The sequence below is a fragment of the Hoplias malabaricus genome, chromosome 14 (genome assembly GCF_029633855.1).
Source record: "Hoplias malabaricus isolate fHopMal1 chromosome 14, fHopMal1.hap1, whole genome shotgun sequence".
Lineage (NCBI taxonomy): Eukaryota > Metazoa > Chordata > Actinopteri > Characiformes > Erythrinidae > Hoplias > Hoplias malabaricus.
This window is the reverse complement of record NC_089813.1, coordinates 28,988,044-29,013,977: the sequence shown is the minus strand read 5'-3', so window position 1 is coordinate 29,013,977 and position 25,934 is coordinate 28,988,044. Positions and strand designations below refer to the sequence as shown.

General features: G+C 36.8%; 2 protein-coding genes across 4 annotated transcripts; one reads left to right on the top strand and one right to left on the bottom strand.

Moving 5' to 3' along the window:
• Nucleotides 1-159: 159 nt before the first annotated feature.
• Nucleotides 160-7,121, bottom strand: sypl2b (synaptophysin-like 2b). 3 transcript variants are annotated; one of them, XM_066643859.1, is made up of 7 exons: nucleotides 6,925-7,121; nucleotides 6,668-6,742; nucleotides 5,375-5,496; nucleotides 5,069-5,276; nucleotides 3,171-3,362; nucleotides 2,845-2,988; nucleotides 160-2,143 (listed from the first exon to the last, which is right to left on the bottom strand). In XM_066643859.1, the coding sequence occupies exons 2-6, from the start codon at nucleotides 6,734-6,736 to the stop codon at nucleotides 2,884-2,886; spliced, it is 696 nt and encodes a 231-aa protein (XP_066499956.1). In that variant the 5' UTR covers nucleotides 6,737-6,742; nucleotides 6,925-7,121; the 3' UTR covers nucleotides 160-2,143; nucleotides 2,845-2,883. The 3 variants fall into 3 exon arrangements, with proteins under 3 accessions (XP_066499956.1, XP_066499957.1, XP_066499955.1); XM_066643860.1 differs by having other exon boundaries at nucleotides 160-2,126; nucleotides 6,925-7,120; XM_066643858.1 differs by having other exon boundaries at nucleotides 160-2,988; nucleotides 6,925-7,120.
• A 3,804-nt stretch (nucleotides 7,122-10,925) lies between these two features.
• sort1b (sortilin 1b) lies at nucleotides 10,926-25,491 on the top strand. Its single transcript, XM_066643146.1, has 20 exons — nucleotides 10,926-11,467; nucleotides 13,823-13,885; nucleotides 14,219-14,292; nucleotides 14,436-14,538; nucleotides 14,690-14,851; nucleotides 15,764-15,837; nucleotides 17,796-17,845; nucleotides 18,139-18,266; nucleotides 18,440-18,584; nucleotides 18,704-18,859; nucleotides 18,983-19,089; nucleotides 19,650-19,749; nucleotides 20,932-21,103; nucleotides 21,213-21,403; nucleotides 21,534-21,723; nucleotides 22,154-22,270; nucleotides 22,497-22,611; nucleotides 22,950-23,068; nucleotides 23,713-23,842; nucleotides 24,066-25,491. The coding sequence occupies exons 1-20, from the start codon at nucleotides 11,222-11,224 to the stop codon at nucleotides 24,078-24,080; spliced, it is 2,457 nt and encodes an 818-aa protein (XP_066499243.1). The 5' UTR covers nucleotides 10,926-11,221; the 3' UTR covers nucleotides 24,081-25,491.
• The last annotated feature ends 443 nt before the right edge of the window (nucleotides 25,492-25,934 follow it).

Genomic DNA, 25,934 nt, shown 5'->3' with positions numbered 1-25,934 from the left:
CACCACCCACCTGCCTCTTCTCATTCACAAGAACACACCCAGTTAAATCACTGTTCACTTTTGGTTGGAAGCTGACACAGTGCTTGCCCTATGAGTTCATGCACGCACACACAAGATGACATAAATACACTGTATTTTTTAAAAATAAGTTTTATTGCTTTAAAGCACATTATAAATTCAAGCATGCACAAAACGTTAAATGTGTTCTTTAACACAACATTTAAGATACAAGAAGCATCTTTTAAACCAAAACCCATCAGTTAATACTTTTAAATCAAAGTACCTGACAATTTCAATACGCTTGTTGCACATGAGCAAAATTCCATTCAGTAACAGTGGTCATGTGGCTTGAGATGACAGAGACCATATGAACAATTACTGCAGTGGTTCAGGTTTAAAACGATAGAAAACACAACATTGAACATTTTTGGAACCTCAAATTCAAGTAAGTAAACGCAGGAAAAAACATTACAACAAAACTGTTTAACAAAAATGATTCTAGAGTTTTAAAAAAAATAAAAAAAAATACTAAAAGTACTACCAGTAAACAAGCCAATTAACGGCACTTTTCCACTGCGTAAAAAGTGGAACAGTACCTTCTCAACTGTTTTTTTTTTTGTTTTCCACTAGGCAAATCTGGCATTTGGTACCTGAAACTGGTATTTTTTTAGTACTTGCTTGTGTGCAGTTGCAAGTAAGCAGAGTAGGGACTAAACGTAATGTGTAAACCAGAAAGACGTTTTAATCATGATGTAATGCAAATATCCAGCACAAACTAACCAGCAGTCACATTTAGTTTTATCTGATTCAGATAAACACTGATGAACACTGATCACAGCTTCTATTACCAGCTTAGGAAAAATATCGCCATATCAGCAATAACAAACAGCACGTACCTAATCTTAAACATACTTGTAACAAAAATATTGCTGTGGCCTTCTTTAAAAGAAAATTCAAAACTACATTCAGGTTTTTACAAAAGAAATGTTACCCTGAATTTTAATTATACACAGAATGGATTTTACGCTGTAAGTCCCAATGTTTGTAAACACCATTTATAATTACTGATTTCAACTAATTTGCACCCACAGCTGTCACATACATTTAGGTGCGCCAACAGAAATCTTAAAGAAATGTAATGAAATAGGACGCTCTGGAGCAGCTGTACGTGAGCCTTGTATCTTGGATGTTTAACGCCTTTATTGACACCTTCCTCATTTTCAATTTAAGAACCAAGTAATTTAGACAATTTGAATATTTGATGTACAAATCATGATAAATTATATTTAGACAATTAGTATTTCAAACAAAAGGGGCTTATGTTATCAAATTTACAAAGAGTACTTTGCACAACAGTAACATCAATTGGTCTGACCTACATATTTTATCCAACCAACAAAAAGCAGGAACAAATATATAACCCCAGTACATGATTACATGATTTTTGATTTTCTTTAAACTTTATGTAACTGACAGAAGCACAAAGGACACTTCCAATATTTTCACTGAACTACTTGGTTGTATTTTGTAAATCATCACTTTCCAATGAAAAACATGTGTCTCCAAAATAACAACTTTACAGGAGAAGGAAAAAAAAAAAACAAGTCAATGTAAAAAGATTTTATTAGATGATATTTAGGAGCATTTCTAACCTTCCATTCATCATGAAATTTTCACACAATGTTCAAAGGAGCTGCTGAGTGCAAAAATTATTGTAAACTAAAAATCCACAAAATGGAGATGCATGTTTTTCATGGGAAAGCGACAAAATATAAACAAATTTATAATTTGAACCTGGGAAAAACCTGGGAGTAAGGCACGCTGTGTTACAACTGTTATTTTTAATTTAACCCGCCTTATTTATGGTGGCTTAACTCATTTTGAGTACAAGAATGACATTTCACAAAAGAGTGGGTCTTTTGCTGGAATTAAATTAGCCCCCAGAATATTCAGTATATTGATTAATTTAATGAATGGATGGATCCAACCCCTGCTTCTTCCTGCCAAAGTTTGATTTAATGATTTTTGTTCAAAATATTGTGTAAAGGCTGCCCATTTTCACCTATACTTCTTGCTGCTTCATTTGGAGGAGCAGTTGGGGTGTTGTCTTCTTTTCCTATTGTAAACTGAAAAGGAAGAGAAACTGCCAGTGCAAAGTGGTCTATTACTTCATATTATGTGCTAACCATAAACTACATCTTTATCTGTTTATGGCCAAATTCTATCTTTAAGCGTCTATGTTGTGAGACTGACAGGCAGACGGATGGACAGACATGTCCCTGCATTTGTATCCATCTTAAATTATCCATTTTATTTTGAAAAATAAAAAAATAAATTCTACATTCCAGAGTAATGCTCTGGGCCTGTACTGCAAGTGAAATCATGTATGTTGTATTCGTTTGTTGAAACTTTCTTCCTCTTTCTCAAAACAATCTCCATTTACACAATTTTGCATCAATTGTATTTCATCATACATTTTAGGATGTTATGCTCTCCTTCATAGAATTTGCACTTACTCTCTGGAAATATACGTTTTAGCTCCTTTAGCTAACATTAGCTTAGTTTTACCAGTTTGCCTTAAAGTAAAATTTACTTTTTTCTTAAACTAAGCATTATGTATCTTCCAATTTCCTCTTCCCTTCTCAATTCTGTTCAAGTTTAGGAGATCGTTCTGAATTTAATACTGAATTTAATTCATCAAAATGCAATTTATATAAAATATGTATAGTGTAACTAAATCTGGAAAGTGTCATAGATGGCATGGTTTTTCCACAAACCTTAGTCACAAATATACTGATTTATTTGTTTGTTTGTTTTTTGAAGTAGTATTGTAACCATACCTACTTGCTTACTAAAATTCTCCTTTCGTTAAAACTGCCTTCCTTACTGGGGAGTGGCTGAAGGAGCTGATGATTTGTGGAAGGGTGTCTCCTTAAAGATAAACCAGCAGTTTCCTGCCCATAAAATCAGATTGAGGAATCCAGCAGTCTATAAAAGAAGCAAAAGAGAAAGTCTTCACATTTTTGTCCATGAATTTATAGTTACAGAATCATTCAGTCATGAACACAATAACAAAAGGTTTAAATTTTAATATTTAACAGATACATAGGGTAAAGAACAAAACATTCTGAAATGTCTGGCATAAACAAACATAAAATCAAAGCCATTACCACTGAGGAGTTAAGGGGGCCAAAGACAGGAACGGCACCAGCTGAACATTGGTTTGGCTGCACCTTACAAACTTTTGCTATTGAGACGAGTGTAATTGGACTGGTTGCTGTTTTCACATCAGTCAGACCCTTTCCCCAGGCAGAAGATGACACCAGCCACAGAAAAGCGAAGATTGCTGTTATCACCAGATCCTATTGAAAGATGAAAATTTAAATTTTTTTGGTTTAAAAATAATAATAATTATTATTTTAAAACATAAAAAAAATTGAACATTGAAAACAGTCCATCCAAACAACCACAATAACCACAAGTAGAGTATGTGCCGTTCATTTATGTTTGAATGTACAAAAGAACAATCAGCAAAACATAAAATAGAAGCCTTTTCTCAAAGTTTTACTTTGCCATTTGGTCCATTTTTGGATCTCTCTCTCATGGCTCATTCAGGCATATGATCAGAATAAGATCACACGTGCGTGAAGCTAGCATGTGTCTGCTACTTCTGTAACCAGGGCTGCTAAAATACCATTGGTTCAACTTCTGGCCTGCAAAGCCCACACTTGCATCTGTTGACTAAAACACACCCTACTGTTTCCTAATTTGCACAAAAGTGTGAGCAAATTTAACTTCATTCCAGTACAGTCTCCCTGTAGCAGCACAGGATGCCAATGGATGGCTGATTCATTTCAGTCCTAATTGAGGATCAATTTGGAAATCTGGGAAGATTTTTGGGAGAAGCTGTCACATTAACTGCCCACTCAATGTCCACCCTTTTAAATACAGCTAGCCTGTTGGTCAACATTATAGATAAAAAGTCCTCTGTTGCTATCCAATTTGTGTTGGTCAACCTCTAGGCCTTTACAAGTGGCTACAGGTAGCTAACCACAGGAAGCTGCTGGACTGATATTTTTGGTGGGTTGACTATTCTTGGTCCAGCAATGACACTGAGGTGTTAAAAACTCCAGGAGCCCTACTTTGTCTGATCCACGGGTCCCAGTGAAACACATAATAACATGCCCACACCACGTCAATGTCATTGCAGCACTGAGAATACTCAACCAAGAAAATTACCTTATATATCTCATTTGTTTTATATATATTTTAAATTACTGTGACTACATATAACGTTATACAAGCACCACGCTTATTAAGAAAGCATTAATTTAAATACATATAATTATCTTAGGTGCCTAAGACTTCTGCACAGTACTGTATGTGTGTGTTCATACAGTATATAAGTGTAAATAAATTGAAAAGCCATAGCATTAAAGCAATCTGTTTCTTTCCACATTCATTGTCCTTTTTATAAGCTTCACAGACCATACAGGAGCACATTGTAGTTCAAAAATTACAAGCTGTAGTCCATGCTTTGCATTGCATATAAGCCTAGTCCTCTTCACCCTGTACTTCATGGGTCAGGACCACAAAAGCACAGGTATTATTTGGGTGGTCAAGTATTCTCAGTGCTGCAATGACATTGACGTGGTGTGGGCATGTTATTATGTGTTTCACTGGGACCAGTGGATCAGACAAAGTAGGACTCCTGGAGTTTTTAACACCTCAGTGTTAGGTCTCATTGCTGGACCAAGATAGTGAGAGACAGTCACCTGGAGTGGAATGTGACACTACCTGCCGCCCCGAGGATAAATTAGGAAAATATTAAACTAACACATTCACATAGACTATCACACTTACTGAAATAATCTTATTTGGAATTATTCTAATTGTTGTTTGTTTGTTTGTTTTTTAACAAATAAACACTTACTGCTCTGATAAATAGCTTTTTAAATCTCTGTCTCTGGTGCCTAAACCTTTTGCACATATACTGTACATATATATTCATATATACACCCTAAATGTCACTTCAAAATTCCCCTTTAAACAGACTTCAGAGACTCACTAGAATTGCTCCGCGGCTTGACTCCCGATACACATGCTGGTAACCCAGGTACACCACCAGAGTAGCAGTACAGTAAAGGAAGGCCAAGACTGCAATAGCAACAAAGAACTCAGCCGAAGAAGAATAGTTTCCAGTAAGGCGGTACTCCTTGGTCTCTCCTGAGGCATTGACATTGCAGGTTGGGACATGATATGTTACCTCATTGAGTCTGAATATAAAACAAGACTACCAATTAGCAGCAGTTTAGTAGAACATGGTATTTTATATTTATGACAGTGTTTTATGGAAATATTTAATGATGTTTACCTAAAAGGGTACTGGAAGGAACTGTTGATCTCAAGGCTAGGAGTTTTCCCTTGACATTGGATATTGAAGCTTGTGGTACCCGTATAATTACCAGTCGATGCAAAGGCAAATACGGCAAAAACCTGAAGCCACAGTCCATAGAAACATATTCATAAAAAGCCTTTGAATGTTATGCAACTTGCTTGAAATCAAATGACTGATGGCATGTAATAATAATTCATTATCACAGTTCTACAGTAAGGTCAGCGCTAAAAGCTGTTAGGTACTCAAGGGCCTGGGTTTGATGAAGGTTAGGGATTGCGGCCTATCTTAGCCGTTGTTAACAAAAACACCAGGACTTACAATGAAAACACATCATACTGAAACATCCTCTGCCACACAGGAAGTGCAAGTTTGGGTGTTATCAAGTAAGCAATGCCTTTAAAAACTCATAAATCACAAAGACAATATGAGGCTTTAGTTAGAACAGTTATTCACAGAGTGAATAAATAACTTTGTTGGGTAATTCTCAATGCTACCCTAGACTGCAGGAAATTGTTTACAATTGGTAATTTCAAGTCAAAACATTTCTACTAAAAATGTGTTATGAGCTGTGCCCAATCGAGGGGGAAAGAAATCAATCATTCTACAACGTGTGGGTTGTGAAGAGTAAAATGGAAAGCAGTGCAGATGCTTGGAAATGTGTAACTTATACAGTTATTCATATGTTGTATCTAATAGTTTTCAGAGACTTAATATAATCACTAATCTTCAAGACATTTCTCATCCATTCACAACAAAACACTGAAGACTTTTAAAGGGGGGGTCTATATATTTAGAATTTCTATAAAATAAAACAGTATAGAATGCAACCTTAAATTATTTAACTTCCTCCACATATGGAAGCTAAGTTGCCAAAACTGTTCACGTTCATACCTTTTATTATATACCAACTATACACACACACACACACACACACACACACTCTAAATTCAGACAACAGCACATTCAGCTATTTACACTCAAGTTACATTAGTGTTTCAGCCTGGAATATTTTGATATAGTCTCACAAGTATTTACCCCAGAATAATAGCAAGAAATACCAGTAAAACCCAGCACAGTTTAGTAACCAGACAACTGAACTCAGCTGAAAGGAAACAGCTTTACAGACACTGTTTAAAGAATCCACACAGGCCAGAGTTAGCACGCTACATCTGAAAACTGGTTCTAATTCGGCATTGGCGTGTTGTCGGGAAATAATTAAAGTGTTTTCATTAGCCGGTCTGTGGTTGGTCTAATGAACAGTTAACTTACCCATTCTATGATGCGCATAAACCCCAGGGGCTCTTTCAGCGGTCTGAAATCTAAACTGAAGGCGGTCATTCTTTTCTGGAAAGAAAATGAACAACAACTTAGACCACACTCCCTCCATCAAACCAGCTCCGTCTACATCGTCTGCTCTCCCGGAAAAAGCAGAACTGCGCATTTTTGTGTAGCGAATTTTTCCCCCTCGACTACATTTCTGGCATGTTATAATATCTAATATCTGAAAAAGATACTGGTGTGCCCACCTTTCTTGCAGAAGGCCTAGCGGAGTAAGAGGAGGAAAGCTGCTCCTCGGTGTCTGTGACAGTTATGTCCGAAAACTTGTCAAACTTTTTAATACTTTTCCCGTTGCAAGACGATGTTCACGTGACCCGTGACGTCACTGGCTTAAAGCAGCCTCGCTTTTGTACAGAATCGGTTTTGAAGGAATTAAAGTCGATTTTTCTTTAAGATGCACCCAGTGAAAGTAGATTATTAAACTAAAATATCTGTGTGGTGTTGATGCAGGAGACGTATCAAGAGCGAAGTAGCCAAGAGATATAATTTTACAATTAAAATTTGACATCTTAAAATATAACAACATTTATTCAAACGAAAATAATTGTGGCCAAGATTATATATAAAATAAAATTGTATATAATTTCTGATTAAATTATCGAATTATTACAGTATTGTTTCCAATTTTCACTTTCTGAAATATTGTAGGTCTTATATATATTATAAATATTATATAAATATTAAATCTTATAAATATTTGTTTAGGTTTTTCTATTAAAAATTTTGTTTTCACATTCAGATATCAGTATCAAGTTTAAGTATCCAAGAAATATCAAAGTTTAGCCTCGTGGTATTTCAGTAGTTATTTTAAGTTATGGTAGGTTAATAATAGGTATAATATCAATAATAATGCATGTGTATAATTCGGACACCGTTAGGGGGCGCCACTTGTACAACACAGTTTTCGTTACACTGCTTCATTCTGAGCTTTCTCATAAACAACAATCATTAAGTAAATGATTAAAGTGCTATGGCCACTAGTTTAAAAAATTAAATACAAAGCATATAGCAAATGCATTATAAATATATCACAGATAAAAATAATGGATTAGTCATATGTATAAGAATAAAGTTCACCTGTCCTGTAGTACATCTGCAGACAAGGGAGGTAGAACATACTCAGGCTGGGAATTCACAGTGTCAGACTGTGAGGGGAACAAAAATGTTTGTGGATGCTTTGGGTGGTATTGGACTCTTTTGTTATCACCTTAAAGCATTTAAATATGCAAGTCATCGTTTGCTGTATGTCAAAATGTTTGTTGACACATTATTATTATCGAACTCAGCTAATTGAAGGCACACCTACTGTAAACAGAGAAATTCAATTGTGTATAAAGAGAATGTATAATCTCCCTAGAAAACATGAAACCTTTGGGTTGAGCTGGAGTGTTGTTTTTGATCTAGAACTGATCATGCACCACCAGTACTTGACCTCACTAAAATTCACATGGCTGAATGCCATCAAATCCTCACAGTATCGGCAAGTTATTTTCAGTACAGAAAACTGTACTGCTGCCGCCAGCCAGCACAGACAGTAACTGACTGTTGTCTGCATGAATCAATAAGGAGAACTAATCAGGAATCCATGACAAATTGTGGTGTTGAATGATACTGACATTTGGGATGGACTACAACTTCCACAATCTTTTCCACTTGTTCTGAAAAGTCTAACTTTTTAGCTTTATTATAAAACTATGCAGATTATATCTGGACTTTCAATACCTAGATACTGAGGAACATCTGGATCTGTAGAACAACTCAGATGTGACAGGTGTAAATTGGATCCGCCTTGCTTCTGGTGCTCATGATCTTATTCTGTAGGTAGCACATGACTTAGTCATGGGATATCTTGAGTCTGCCACCTGATCACATGCACTAGGTCATGCACACACACTTCAACAACAACAACACACATAAACAAACAAACATCTTAATAGTCAGTGGAATCTGGATACACTGTTGGAAAACTGCAGTAAGGTTTTTCATGACTGATGCAGCTCCTTATTGAATATGAATGCAGAATGAATGCTCTACACAAGTTTGATTGGTAACTCTAAAGGTATTATAATTGAACACATATGTAATACACTTTAACACTGAAAATTCTTAATTCTTAATAAAAGAGACCGTTTTTGTTTTGTTACAATTATTGGAAAACACTGGTTGACAGAAAGAGCAAGTGAAAGATAATTAAAGTATTGTACCATTGTACCATAGTGTCGCAGTCACACAGCTCCAGGGACCTGGAGGTTGTGGGTTCGATTCCCGCTCCGTGTGACTGTCTGTGAGGAGTTTGGTGTGTTCTCCTCGTGTCCGCATGGGTTTTCTCTGGGTGCTCTGGTTTCCTCCCACAGTCCAAAAACACACGTTGGTAGGTGGATTGGTGACTCAAAAGTGTCAGTAGGTGTGAGTGTGTGTGTTGCCCTGTGAAGGACTGGTGCCCCCTCCAGGGTGTATTCCCTCTGGACCCAGGCTCTGGACCCACCGCGATCCTGGACTGGATAAGCGGTTACAGAGAATGAATGAATGAATGAATGTACAGATTGTACTTAATTCTAATAGTAGGGTGGCACCTAGCTTGGTAGTTAGCACTTTCGCCTCTCAAAGCTGGGATCTTGGGTTCAAGTCCCATCTAGGTGGAGTTTCCATGTTCTCCCCAGGTGTGAGTGGGTTTTCCTCCTAAAATCCAAAAACATGGAGGTTAGGTGAATTGGCTTCTCTAGTGAATGAGTGTATATGCGAATGAATGTCTGCATGTGTGAGGGGTGAATGTGTGTGTGCCCAGATATGGATTGGCACTCCATCGACCAGTGCCCGATGAAGTTGGCTCTGATTCTTCTTCAGCCTTTGACACAGTAAACCACAAGATTCTCCCTCGATCCTCAGAATCGCTGATCCAGCATGGAAATGGTTTGAGTCTTATCTGGAGGACTGCTCTAACCAGGTAACATGGAATGGATCTACGTCCACTGTATTGCACTTATCTTCTTTGTAGGTATGAGCTCTGACTAGATACTATGTTTTGTTCTTTCTAAGTATAGCACTAACAAGATGATGTGTATTGCACCTACTATGTTTAGTTCTTTCTAGGTATCAGCACTGGCCCTGGCAGTGTCTGAGCTCAAGGGAAGATTGGGCTTGAACCTTGTACTAGCTAAACCGTTTGAACACTAAGCACTTTGGTGAGTCACTCTGGATAAGAGTGTCTGCTAAATAATATAAATGTAAAAGTAAAGTCCTCCAGGTAGACTGTCGTTCCTGGTTGAGAGTACACTGTGTGTGTTTGGCTGCCTTTGGCTGCTTCTCTCCAGTCTGTGTGTGGATTGAGTGTTGCATGGAATGGCGTCTGGGCAGTGTTGATTGTAAAGCGTCTGGGTATCTAGAAAGGTACTATATAAGTGTAACCATAAATAATAGTAACGTCATTTTATATATCTAAAATAAACACATATGTTGAAAGCGTCATAACCCTTTCAATTTGTGGGCTGGAGTTTTCAAGCTGAAGTAAATGTTTATAATGTGGGTGAATATACTGAATGGATGTAAAAAGTAAAGAGCTACACTTAAGCCACCTTTAAAGAATTATAAGCTTTTAAAGTAACTTCTAAAAATTTTTGATGAACAGATATAATTTTCGTGTTAAATCTGTTACCAGAAGAAGACTTTAAATGAAATACATTTTAGGTAGATCAACATGCTCGGCATTAGAACTCTGTGTTTATTCAGACTTGATACGTTAAAGCCATTGTCAACAGAAAACGAGATTTCTTAATGGATAAATGAATGTTTTCTTAGACTTCATGTTAAAACCCCCGTTTTAAAATAAAGTTTGTGCTCTAATTAGTGGCCCATTGATACCTTTATGGTACTTTTCTGTTTGTTTACGAACTGAGAGAGAGAGAGAGAGAGAGAGAGAGAGATGTCTCAACCAAGCGCAAGCAAGTGCGTATTACCCGTTGCCATATAGTGAGCAGCCAATCAGAGCGCGACCCGGGCCTCCTCAGCCAATCAGGGCGCGGCCTTCGCAAGGTGCACACTTAACCAGTTTAAGGTTGAATTTGAGGTTAAAGTGACCTGGTTGACGATGTAGCTACGTCTCTGATTCCAGTGTATTATCCGAATTTCGAGTAAGCGTTGGCTGTATTTAAAGCGAAGGAGCTGGTGTTAGTGCGGAGGTTGTGTGTGTGTGTGTACGTGTGTGAGTCTGCTCCGGGGCAGAGAGAGAGAGAGAGAGAGAGAGAGAGAGAGAAAGAGAAACAGAGAGAGAGAGAGAGAGAGAGAGAGAGAGAGAAAGAGAGACAGAGAGAGAGAGACAGAGAGAGAGAGAGAGATTGCGCGGAGAGATGAGCTGATAACGAGGAGAAATTCTCCGCCCCTCAGTCTCTCTGTTATTGTTGACGTCGTCAGCGGTAGCGGCGCTGAAGGGGGAATCCGCAAGGATTTAATGCTCTTTTAAAAGATTCAGTACTGCTAATACCCGAGAAAATGCGACGGCTTTGGCACTTAATTTCAGCTCTGCTGCTTCCGGTGGCTCTGAGTTTACATTTCAGCGAGTTCAGATCGTCGCGCATCGCCCGCTCGCTTTACACGAAGACTACCTTCAAAGCCGAGAGACACCTTAACCCCGCAGAGGGGCTTTCTCCTCATCACAGGGTCCAAAAGAGAAGCACAGACACAGCTTGTACTGATCCACAGGAATACGTCTCCAAATTATCCAGCAACACTCATATCGTAAGTTCAAACACGGTTTATATCCTTGTTAGTGTAAAACCTGCGCTCAGGCCAAGGAAGCAAACTGACTGACCAGTGTCAGGAAGGTAGACAAGAGCTGAACTTCGGATATTTAAACACAATGACCTAAATAGCCTACAAATGAACAACAACAACACTAATAATAATAATTATGTTGTTGTTAACATAAATAATTGCAGTGATGTGTATTTAAAAGAAAACAGGACTATGAACACGTTACTCAATTCAATAAACTGTTATAGAGAAAAAAGTTTAGCAAACCATTGTGGGATAAGTTAGTTTTTATTTTTTAAACAAATCAGCACTCTGATTTGATTTTATTAATAGCAGTGTAATAAGTGATATCTGATATGTCTGTTCTTTTCAAACTAAGCTAATATGTGCACGTTTTTAACAACCATTTTACACCCACAAATGATCTCATTTCAATACTGATAATGAGCCCCTTCCTGCCTCCTGTTTTTGCACCTGTGACTCAGGCCCTTTTTCTTTAGTGTGGTAAGACTACAGAAACAGAGCATTGGACTTTGCTGCTGCCCTAATGCAAATGGAAGTGACTGTGTTACAGAAGCCTTTTAGTTCTTTGACACAACGCTGTGATCCAGTAGATCTCCATACAGAAAATATTGTGTTAAATGTATAAACAATTTTTAATTTATTTATTTTACTGTCAAAAAAAGCAACTAAGTGCAAATGAATCATTCATTACAGTCAGAAAGAAAATTCAGAAAACATGTATTTTTTTCAATTATGCAGAAGCCTCAACACCAAAATATATTTACCAACATATTACTTATTGTGCCCATCTAAAGTTTCTTTCTGTTGTTCACACAATCTTTGGGTTTCTGCTTCTTACAATCAGAATGATCCCAAACCCGTTTAGTGATACACATATAAAAACAAGTCTATAAATTATTTTTAGAACACCAAGTTTATTACATTTGTTAGGGCAGCTACCATATGTTATTGAAATGATTTTTTAATACTCCAGTTTTAAAATATCTTGTGTTTTTACATTATGTGTTTTTCATTTGTATTTATCTTTGACAGATAGATTTTAATATATGTTACTTATGAACTTAAATTCGTAACTAAATAAACTTAAATAGTTGTGTGGTTTTAAAAGCATTCAACATAAGCCATTATCATTGTAAGGCTTATGTGACTATTTTAGACACTTCTGTAGGTCACATTTCTGATTTAGTGGTAAATAAAAAAGCTTAAAAATCACAGAAAATATTTTGAAGATGAGATGCAATGCTTGTTTTCTTTTGCAGTAAATTCTAAATCCAGAAACATGGGTTGCAAAGAAGGTGCAGTAAAATTTAGCATTTCAGCCATTAGCTCATGTTACTCCCTTGTTGCACAGCCTGAAGGACAGGTCTTTAAACCTGTTCATCCATCTCTGAAGGTTCACTCTGACTGAAATTATGCATTCATTAAAAACACAATGGTTTAAAATTCTTTAACACTCCCCAGCAGAATTTGTTTCTCCTCTACTATATGAATCGTATACGCAGCCAGAGGCCAGCATCAGATGATCTAATGCTTGTTATATAACGTTTGATCATATCAAGTTTGCTGGGTCGACTTCAGCTTAGAGGATTCAACTCCTGACTTCAGTGAATCAGATGCAGCCTAGAATGGGAAAGTGAAAGTATTCTAGTGACTGTTCTGTTCTGAAACTGTGAAGCTGCTTTGTGACAACGTCAGCTGTAAAAGGCGCTATACAAATAAAGTTGATTTGATTTGTGACTTCATGCTGTTAATATATTAATAGATAAAATCCTACTTTTGTCTGGTACTTTTAAATATCAGGAACCATTTCAGGAAACCAATTTGTCATTATACATCTGTGGAAGAGTGTTGCCAATAATAAAAAATATTAATTGTCTACTTATACAAATATGTACCTTTATATAAATGTAAATTTATGCTGTCCAAAGAAAATCATGTATCTGTATATTTTATATGTATTATATATTTAAATTCCAAGTAAATTTGGAGCATTTCTATTGGTGCATTCATCATGAAATTCTTACAAAATATAAAGAATGGCTGCTATATTCAAATGTATTACCTGAATGTATTACATTAAAAATGGCCAAAAACAGGAGATACATTTTTTTTTTCTTTGCACAGCAACAATATGTAAATATATGTCTATTTCATATAGTAGAGAAAGCCACAAATTAACAAGCTAAATATTCATGTTACATTCCCTGCATAACAGCTGCTTACTGCTTTATAATAACTTATGTGTTGAGACATTAAATGTAGTATTTATTTTATTTCTCACTTAATGAATTTTGAATGATTACTTTCTCACTTTAGCACACTTTTGATGATGACCTTAGTGGATCTGTGTCTCTGGCCTGGATAGGAGATGGAACAGGGGTGAGTGTTAAACATGGGTTTATTATTTCAGTGTTTTAATATGTTTTAGGCATGTGTACATGTTTAAGTATGGTACAAGTGCAATTGAGTGTTTCATTGGGTCCTGCTGATGATTACCTTTCCTGGCATCAGAATGTTTTTACAATTCGTTGATGCGAAGATGTATCACTTGACTCATGTTTAGCTGACTCATTTGTGGCCTTGCACACAATGCAGATTTCAAACTGGTTTGCACAGGGGGGACAAAAAATTAAGCTTTTAAGTTTTTCCAGTCCCCTGGGCAATGTAAAATATGAATGCATTTACCTGATGTGCCAACTATATTCTTCCCAGGTTCTTCTGGCCCTGACTACATTTCAGGTGCCTTTATTTGTGCTTAAATTTGGACAGTCCAGACTTTATAGGAGGTGAGCTGTTTAATTTTACATGCCTGTTTTATGCGTTGTATTGGATTTGCATGCCTAATATTTACCAATGTATAATATATTTGATCTTGTTTTTGTCATTTGTTTTCTTTTTTATCCTTTCCATTCTGCACTCCTTGCATTAGTGAGGACTATGGGAAGACCTTTGAGGATGTCACATACCTTATCAATAACACCTTTATCAGTACTGACTTTGGAATTGCCATTGGTCCTGAGAAATCTGGAAAGGTATGTGGTTGATTGAGTATTGCCTAATACTCAGTAATTGATCTGGATAATAAAAGATGAATTATCACCATTAATGAAATATACAGGTAACGTTAACAACTCCGGTATACAAATATATAAACCTGCATACCTTTTTTTGTCTTCATTGTAGGTGATCCTTACAGCAGATGTGTCTGGAAACACTGGCTACAGAATTTTTCTCTCCAGTAACTTTGGAAACAGCTTCACTTCCTCAGACCTGCCTTTTAGCCCTCGGATGCAGATCATGTACAATCCTCAAAACTCTGATGTACTTGTGGCCATCAGCAACAAGGTATGAGCATGGTTTCCGCTGTTGTTAGAGTCATTTTATATTGCAGATCGTACTTGTTTACTATTGCACTAGTCCTGTAGTGTTGTGAAAGTGGTTTTACAAAAATCATGGTGATGCAAACCAATGCCCAGCCTCCTGGAGAGGTGGTAGATGTAGGAGTTGTTTGATGCCATGAGACTAGTGTCACTATTTACATGTTTCAAGTAAATATAATTTGTGTGTACACGCTGCTGGTTCCTGATATACACACTGTATATTTGCATATCAGATGAGGGTTTGTGTGTTTCACTCTGTATTGTCTGCATTTTAGAAATGCTGTGAATTATGTGAGGATTCATTTGAATACATTTCTTTAATTGTTAGATATTAGCTTATTGCCTTTAAATGATTCTCTTCTGCAGATTCTCTCCTGAATGTTTATACATATGGACTGATCCCTTGTAATCTCTCATCTCTTTTTGTCAGACACTTTTTTGTGTGAGTGAGGGGAATTGTACTGGTTTTGTTGACATTTTTTCTGCATTGCAGCCTCAAAGCACAGTTTAATATTTTCAGTTATTAAAATAGATTCAAAAGTTCCACAACCAACATATTAAGCGAGTTGGGAGGTTGTGGTATGTCTGTGACCATAACAAAGGGTCTTACTGTGAAAAAAAAGAATTCCTGCCCTAGCTCTTAGTGTTCATTATAACATATTCAAACAAGATCTTGTTCAAATATCAGCGATTGAGAAAATACCTGCCAAACGCATGATCAGTGTGCTGTTTACGGGCCTCAAAAGCATAAACAATAAAGAAGAGTGAAAAACTGATAAGGCAGACTGGCTTCACTTCCTGTTATTGCTGTAACTGAGCCTAGTGAATTAACCTGCCAGCTGTTCATTGAGTTTCTCTTTGTTGTTATTTTTTTCAGAATGAACTGTGGATTTCAGAAAATTTTGGTGGAACATGGAAAAATATCCATGAAACTGTATGTGTTGTAAAATGGTAAGAGGCTTTAAGTAATTAACAACAAGACTAGTTTAGAAATAAAGATTCCAACATGGCTGCCTTAGCCTCAATATAATAAACTGATGAGTCATCTAAAGTATCTACATTCTCAACACAGCCTTGTGAAGTCTCTTGAAGCTGTGTGATCACTTTCAAGAAATTGTTTCAGGTCAATTCATGAAGTTTTGTTGACCATTTTCCATTTTGCATTGATTAATGTTAGCTTACGTTTAACTTAATTACAACTAAATGGAAAGTTTTTGGAATTCAAACTTTCAAGGACGGGCCAAGTCTTCAATTTGCTTATGTACAAATAAAAGGGACTGCACTAGGAGTGTTTATACAAGATGTGCTCTGTTTGTGAATGTGCATGTATAAGCCTCTGTGCTGAAGGTATTTATTAGGAAAAACCACACCACTGAAACCAGCTTGAACTGTTTGGCTTGACCTTGGTTAGATCACATGGCTTCTCAGAAAATGGGTGAAATTCAGGTAGTCAGCTGTGGGTGGCTTATATGAAGAACAAAGGATAGCAAGTTGACACCTAGTTGTGTGCAAAGGCCCACATGACTTTCCTGCAATTCATTGCTAAGGTGTCAGTGTAACGTGCCATGTTTCTTTCAGTTTCGCATAGTGTAGTTATTCATGTGAATATGACCATTAGAACGGTTAGTGTTGCAGAAGAATCAAAATAATGCAGCTAATTAAGCAGCCTGTTTAAACCACTGAAATATTGCTGTAGAAGTAAAAAGTAATGTTATGATAAAGATTTGTAAAAGGAGCTAACTATTTTGTACTTGCTATGTAGCAGCATAGTCATTTCAGTGTTCTTAGCCCTGAAGTACCCCTGCTTTTAAGGAGTGGCTCTTCAGCAGTGTTCTAAGCATTGGCCCTATCAACAGAAGAATGCAGGTTCAAATTCAAGTGATGCCTTAACTGTTTGAAGCCAGGAGTCCTAAGCTGTGAGATTGTGTCTGATGTCAAAATTTCTCCAGATTTACACTACATGTGTAAAAATACAACTCTGTTTTCAGGATTCATATATGAAAACAGCTCTAGATAGCACAAATGGCCCCACTCTCGGGGTGAGCAGGACAGCCCCCTCTCTCCCATAACTGCCCTGGTTGCTAGTTAGTGTGGGCATGTGCTGATGGGAAAGGTCTGAACAGTTTGCACTTGTCTTCAGCGTGCGAGACAGTTCAGGGCATTACATCAGCAACAATAGAACAAAAGTGCTAGGCTAGCTTCACATGTCTTGAAAGAAGCACATGCTCACTTCCACTTTCCAAGGCTGGTGGAACTGTTTGCGATTAGAGTAGATTCACTGAAGTGTGGAATTGGTGACTGCTAAACAATGGGGAGTAAATTTGGCAAATCTGGGGATAAACAAAAAACAACAACAACAATAAAAAAATGATTAAAGGCTTTTTAAATTGGTCACTGTGTATTGGTAGCAAGGAAACAAAAGATCCATGTAATCTATGTTCAGACAATGAAGTTGCTCTGTCACATGGTGGGTCATGTATAATTTGTTACATAGTAGTATTACCCTTAGCTGAAAGGTGGAGGTTTGCTTTCTAAGTTATGAACTGTAAATTATTTTATACCTTTTTATGTATGCAGAAAAGTCATTATGTCATCTCTATGAGAACAAATAAGTTTGCATATGAGTTTGGGCAATTTAATGTTGGTATAATGCAAAATAGACAGATATAGCAGCACAGCAGTTATCTATGCAAACCATTAGAACCCTAGGGTAAGACTTTTAACACTGTGTGCTGTATTGTTTTCTCTGTAATATTATGCTTTCCAAGTTCTATGACAAATATCATTAATGTATTTAAAATACAGTTGCATATCTCACCAAAAAACCTAGACTATTTTATATATATATATTTTAAATAGAAGTTAAAATAGGTTGTCTAATGTCTTAACGTCTATGTCCTAACTTGCAGGGGAATGGACAATACTCTCTTCTTCTCCACAAACCTGAATGGTTCCTGCTGTAAGTAACATATATTGTAGCACTGTTGATCTAAGGTGTGGTGTGACGGGAATGTGTGCCATTGATTTCCTTGCAGGATTATGATCGTTTGCCCATTATCTGAATAATTTATTTATTAACACTGGGATACAGTACATTTATTGCAAGTTATCCGAGTATAGGTATAAAATTATTTTTCTGAAGTGTTTCCTCTGTAATTCTCATTAATCTGTTTCAGTGACCTGCATGTAACACTGTATTAATAATGCACTAGATGAAAGAGTTTATAATTTTCTCTGTGTTTCTGTTTTTAGATGACAGAGGTGTGCTCGTCTTGATGAAGACTGTAGACAATGGCCAGACATTTAAGAAAATTGCTGATAAGATTTATTCCTTTGGCATTGGTGGCCGTTTCTTGTTTGCTTCAGTCATGAGTGGAACAGTAAGCATTTTGCCCTGAGTAGGAAGGTGGTACTTTTTGTGATAAAATGTGTGTTCTGGATTAGATATATGTGTATTAAACAAAGCCTGAATAATAAGTATCCATTATGTTTACATAGAGTGGTGTATATTTGGGTAATTATCGTCTAGGGCCTAATATTATTTTTCTCTTAGGGGGTTACACGAATGATCCATGTTTCAGTGGATCAGGGTGAGGAGTGGAACATTGCACAGCTTCCTCCTGTAGGCCATGAGCAGTTCTACTCAATACTATCAGCTAACGATGAGATGGTCTTTATGCATGTGGATGAACCAGGGGGTGAGTTTTTCTGTTACCTATGAATAGGCACATGTATTTATTAACTTAAGACACAATAAAATCAGAGATACTCCAATATTTGAATTTTGGGCTGATCACAACATCATCCGTGCCCTCAGACACAGGTTTTGGCACCATCTATGTGTCAGACGACAGAGGTATAGTGTACTCCAAGTCTCTGGAGCGCCATCTTTACACAGCCACAATGGGTGAAAATGATTTCACCAATGTCACATCCCTCAGAGGAGTATTTATGACCAGTGTGCTAGCTGAAGGTAAGGCTATATTTTTCACAAGTTGAAAGACTAATAAATGCATAATATTGTACAATATTGTTTCTCTTTAGGTCAGATATTTAGTTTCAGTCCTTTGTTATTTCTTGGAATGCCCCCTTGTAGATGACTCTGTGAGGACTGTGGTGTCATTCGATCAAGGAGGCGAATGGGTTTCGCTACAGAAACCGGAGAACAGCAAGTGTTATTCCGCAGCTAAAGATAAAGACACGGTGAGGGCCAGTGGAATGATACATTTATTGTCAGTCACTGGTGAAGAAAAAAATTAGTTTAGAGCTGAGATTCCCAAATATTTCACATATTTCATCATTAAACACATGTAGAGGCTGTATGACTAAAACAAATGCAATAGTGAACATGATATCATAATGAAATATACAGTATAAGAGCCCATGTTCATAGTTATGAAACATTAAACTTAGCAAACACATGCTCTGACATCATTCTTACTACACTCTTTAACATGTTTTAAATGCATGTGACAGAGTGTGACAGTGCAGTGCTGAGAATGATCCATTTTATCCAAATTATACCTGCTCTGTGGTGGTTCTGTGGAGTTCCTGAGTACGGAAAATCAGGTTGAAAGGGAGCTTTAAAAAGTATGCAGAACAACAGATGGACTATAGTCTGTAATTGTAGAGCTGCAGTGTACAACAAGGGACAATGTGTATAAAAACCAGGGGATGATTTCATTTAATTTTATGGCTGATCAGTGTCCGTGTGTATTGTGTAACCAATGTGTACTGATTTTTTGTATGCTCTCGCTCTGCAGTGTAATCTACATATCCATGCATCCTACAGCATCTCAAACATGAATGTGCCATTGCCTCCGCTGAGTGAGCCTAATGCTGTTGGACTGATAATTGCTCATGGTACTGCTCATCAAACACAAGAACTGATACAGAGAGTCCTCATTTAAAAAAAAATCACTAGGGCTGCATGAGAAACCAAACTTTTATCATTATCTAAGAATGAGTGTCTGCTATAACATTAAGCTATAACACACATGCAGCAGCAGAGTTATTAATTGCACTGACAGAATATTGCATTTATAAGGTCTTAAATATTGACTAATTGACTCTTATAATTAAAATTATATTAAACAGCTTTTTTCACTTTTCTCCATATAAAACTACTTGTGAAAATTCTAGACAAATCTTATGCAAATAGTGTCTTACTTATACTTAAAGGTAAAATATTAAAATGCTATGAAAACTAATAATTTAATGAGTGCATTGGCCCATTAATTTAGGGATCTGGAACTCATACCAACTCACAAACTGTAAAATAAAACAACCCAGTCATTGTTTTGTGATCTGACAACATGAGATAATATGAGGCATTGTGATTTTGTCTTCTGTTAACTTGTGAAAAGAGGGGTATAATATGTTCTCTTTAAAGTTTTATTTGTTTGTAAATACATTTTACAAATTAAAAGCCTTAATTACATAAGTACCTACTACATACATTTGAGTGTAATTTATTTGTACTTAGATTTTAAGATGGAAACAGCATTTATTTATTATTGTTTTTAACAATTAATTTTAATTTTGAATAACAAAGGCAAATTTTAAAGGAGACATATTATATCCTTCATTTAAATGAGAATGAGCCACTGTGGACCCCAACCTGAGCAAATAAGAGTGAGGCGTGATTGAGCAGAGACTAACAGTTTTTTAGCCACAGTTTTCTGACTCACGTTGCCCACAAAAAAACTGCCTCGGTTGCTTGTGGGTTGGTAGGCTCCAGATACAATACATTGAAAAAATAATTTCTTTTAAAATATGGTCCCCATTAAACCAGTGCAACCTACATTAAAGCTCACATTCTTTCAGTATGATTTACTGTTCTAGCTGATATATTGCCACTGCAATTAGGTCTTATATTACACTGAAAGTAGCATTACAAAAACCTTATAAAGCAACTTTAGAATGACTATGGACACACTGTATCAAATTAAAGATACATTATGAAGATGAAAGGCTGCTTTCTTCTAAGAATTAGTTTTTGTTTTGACCGTCCTTGCCGTCTCAAAACTCTTTTTCCTCTTTTAGGTACCGTGGGTGATGCCATCTCAGCGCTGACTCCAGATGTGTATGTGTCTGATGATGGTGGATACACATGGCTGCGTGCACTGGAAGGCCCCCACCACTATGCCATTCTAGACTCAGGGGGCCTGATGGTGGCTGTGGAGTACAAACCTAATGAGCCCATCTCTCAGATCAAGTGAGTACACTTCTGTTTTGTGGCTGTGGCTGGCAGTCAATGTTAGCACTAGGTGTGAAAGTAGGTCAAACAAAGCTTTAACTGTTAAACATGTCACCTTGTCTTTCAGGTTTTCCACAGATGAGGGCCAGTGCTGGCACATACATAATTTCACCAAAGACCCAATCTACTTTACTGGGCTTGCCTCTGAGCCAGGGGCACGCTCTATGAATGTCAGCATATGGGGATACAGAGAAAATCTGATCATGCAGTACTGGGTCTCCATCACCATTGATTTCAGAGAGCTGCTAACTCGCGACTGTGAGTGATGACTGGGGATTGTTTATGTGACCATAATGCACACAGAACCACTGGTGTTAATATATGGTTTATTATATATTTATTAAATAAATATTAGTTTGAATATACAACATATTGCATGCATTTCTAGGTGGTGAAAATGACTATGTGAGGTGGCTGGCACATTCGAATGACATCAGTGACCCTACCGATGGCTGCATGCTTGGTTATAAGGAGAAATTATTGCGGCTCAGGAAAGATTCGGTGTGTTGGAATGGGCGAGATTACGCTGTCGCCAAGGAGCCCACACCATGCCCCTGTACACTGGATGACTTCCTGTGGTAAAAAGCCATACTGGACTTAGTGTTCTTTAATGAGGTCTTTGGTTAATTTTTCTCAGGCATATTACAAGTAGGGATGAAGAACGTAGCTAAAATATGAACCAGTTCCGAGCAAATTTGACTGCAATTTAAGTTGTGATTATTATCTCTAACTTTATGTCCAGCCCTGATTCTGGCCCCAAAAAATGGTTCCTGTTAACCATATGTGTGCTGTTGTATGGCAAGACAGCACACTCACAAATAACAGGAAGTCTAGCAACATGCAAGAGACATGTACAGGTGTTTTAAAAGCCCTATGATATACATCTCCACAATTACATTTCTGATCTTAGTTTGGGCTATATTAAAAATTGCTTGATTTGAATATTTTCACACTTTCAAATTGCAGTTTGATTTAAAATAGTGAATTTTTCTTTTTCTTTTGTCTCAGTGACTTTGGATACTACCGAAATGAGAGCAGTTCAGAGTGTGTGGAACAGACTGAACTCAAAGGCCATGATCTAGAGGTCTGCATTCATGGCAAGGAAGAACTCCTAAAGACCAATGGGTAACAAACATCATTTATTAGCTGCTGTATCTACTGTCATTGCGACCCTGAACTGGATAAGTGGTTACAGACAGTAAATGAATAAATGAATATTTACTATAGTCTACTGAAGTATACTGCTTAGTGAAGTGTATTTATGACCTGTTGAAGACAGTTAAGTGGATGTTATACAGTCTGGGGAGATGGTGAGTTACTGTAATACTATAAGTCTTGTTCCTATCCTCAGGTATCGTAAGATTCCAGGGGATAAGTGTGAAGGAGGCACAGAAACAGAAATCAAGAGAGAAATGATTGATATTAGAAAAAAATGTGTCAGCAATCTGCTGGACCCACAGCAGCAGGTGAGAACATGATAACAGTGTTTTATATCAGGAGTGCAATACTATACAGTCCAAAAACCTATGTAGGTAGGTGGACTGGTGAAATTGCCCATAAATATGTAAGTGACTGCAAGAGTGTGTAATACCCTTCGATGGACTGGTGATCTGTCCAGGGTGGTTTTCTGCCTTGCACCTAATTATTCTGCGTAGGCTCTGGACCTACTGCAATTCTGCACCGAATGAAGCTTTTGCAGAAAATGAATGAATAAATGAATACAATGGTTGGGGAAAGCAATAGAATGCCTGTGTGTTTATAAATAAAAGAAAAAGCAATATATTTTTTTCATTTTCTGTTTTAGGCACTAGATAATGTGAAATCCTCACACTCTGCACCTATTGTTGTGATAGTAATAGCCATCCTAATTATTGGCTGTATAGCTGGGGTGATTTTTGTGAAGAAATACGTCTGTGGAGGAAGGTGAGTTATTGTCTTCCTTTTTTTACTTGATGTGATATAACTATTGGTGTTTCATTACCTTGGGCTATGTTCATCACACTGTCTATCTAAATAATTATGTACTTATTCCTCCAATTTTTGTTATTGCTGTTAGGAGGTCATTTTTAGGCTGTCTGTATTACTACAAACCAATATATAATCTCCATTCCAGAGATTCAAATGCAATATTTCTGATGCCAGTATCTTAGTTATAAAACACAGGCAAATGGATATATCTTTTTAAAGTACAGGGATGAATGTCTCAAAATCTGTTCATCATAGATGGGTCTCAAAATAACCCACAAAAACAACACCTTGCTCTGGTACTTTTACCAATGTTAGAATTACATTAAATGACACACATTACATTTTACAAAATGTATTTGCAACAGTCAAGCAATGAGGTGAGATGTCACTGGATCAATCCTATTTCCTTTTAGACATGTGATTATGGCTGTAGATTTGAACTACCATTTCCCCTGTACTTCGCAAAATACTTAAGTAAACCTTTTCTCTCTTGTAGTAGCAGTTATGAAACTAAGGTGTTTTTTGTGTTTATGGTGTGGCATTCTTGCTTTATCAGGTGGATTTAAAACAGCAAAACACTGTTTTTTTGTGCACTACAGGTTCATGGTGCACAGATACAGAGATCTTCAGAACCATGTAGAGGCTAATGGCATAGAGGGAATTGATGAGGATCTGGATACAGAAGTGACTGGACATGCCAAGATTGGCTTCCATGATGATTCAGATGAGGTGTGATTAAGTGCATCATTAATAAAGTAGAGGTCTGCGTAGGACTGATTTTCTTAATCCCACTCCCACTAGTGTTCATCTAAAAAATCAGAAATAGAGTTTAACTGTGGCCAAAACCTAGGCAAAGTGATGTTTCCAGGCATCTAAGAGCCGTTATGTCTGTTATAATTTCTCCAAATATATGCGAAGTTGTAAATGATGTTGGTGTTCTCTTTTCCTCTAGGACCTATTGGAATAACTGTGATGATTTAGCACCAGCAGGAACAGAGATACCTCAATCTCCTTTCCCTCAGATATATTTGTTACTGTTTCTAATCCTGCTCGCACAACCAAGCCCCCAGGTGTTCTAACCCTTCAAAAACACAGCTCTAGTTCCTGCTTCTTTCACTGAGTGAAATACAGTTCACACTGATCTCATTATAAAGGTATTTTCTGAATGTAGCTGTAGATGATAACCTGAAAAACCAGAAAAATGCAGGAGCTTTTATGATGTCAGGTTTGTCTTTTCTGGTGAACAGGCAGGGCTCTTTCGGCTTATTGATGAACACTGTTTTGCTGAATGAAATTAGCAATAGGGTATTGTTCATGTAGTTAATCAAAAACATAATCTCATCTCATCTTTTCCGCTTGTCCATTTCAGGGTCACGGTGAAATACAGAATCCCCCTTTAGAAATGTATACAGTTGAGAATCTATTTTCAGAGTATCACGTTAGCACAAGAAAACCAATTAATCATATCATATCTCAGATGGAAGAATGAACTGGTTCTTTGATATTTCTTGGATTTTTAAAGTCCTGTTACAAATATCTTCTACATTCATGTGACAAATGCTCATCAGAAAAAAATATATAGCCAAATGTTACATCACAATTGTTGCTTCTTTTGTGACTGGACAGTCTTTTTAATGCAGCAATATAAGCATAGATTCAGTGCAACCCCTATTGGCACTTCTATGGATTGTAGTTTGAGTGAAGTTTGAAACTGAAATATTAAATTTACCTAGCACAAGGCTATGGTGTCAGACATATGACAGTAATAATTTTTGTAGATATATAGTTTGTAAACTGCATTTCTATTCAAGGTAAGTTTAATTAATTCCATGTAAGAGAAACAATTTGTAATGGCATGGTAAGGAAACGCAAAATTGAGATTGTATCTATAAGTACATATGTCCAGGGATTTTTTTATTTTATAAAAGACAATTATTTTCATAGAGTAACAAAGTTTTGACATTCTGCAGCTATTGTACTGTGAAACATGAGGCAGATAAATGAGGTTAGCTGCCTTTGAAAAGTTATGAGCACCAGCACATGTTATGAGCACAGTGTTGATCTCACAATCTTGTAATTGCTTGTGGGGAAATACTCAATACTGAAGATACTGTAGTAGGGTTGTGGTAACTCGTAATTACAAGGTTTCTGCCAATTCCTGAAGGTAGCCCAAAAATAATATATGAATTTAATTAACAAGTTGTTTAAATTTCTCAGCTCTGAACTAAAATGAAGGACCACTGGATTAGGAACACCTACCTTGTCCATTTTATCAGCTCCACTGACCATACAGATGCACTTTTTAGTTCTACAATTACAGTGTGTAATTAACATGTATGACTTGGATGGTGGATCATTCTCAGCATTGCAGTGGCACTTATGTGGTGGTGTGAGTGTGTGTTGCACTAGTGCAAGTGGATCAGACACAGCAGTGTTGCTCGAATTTTTAAATGCTGAGTCCACTCACTGTGTACTTGTAGATATAAAATCAGAGACCAGCTCATCTGTTGCTGCGTAGTTTGTGTTGGTCATCTTTTGGTCCTTAATCAGTGGACATTGTTAGCTGGGTATTTTTGGTTGTTGGCAACGGCACTGAGGGCTTTAAAAACTCCCAAATTGTACCTGCTCTTTGGGGATCCTGACCATTGAAGAGCAGGGTGAAATGGGAATAATAGGAAATTATGTAAAGAAACAGGTGGAATTACAAAGAGCTCTGTAAGGCCAGTGGACTTGAGAGAATGGATAATGTGTGTAGGTGTTTCTAATCAGTGATTATATATATATATATATATATATATATATATATATATATATATATATA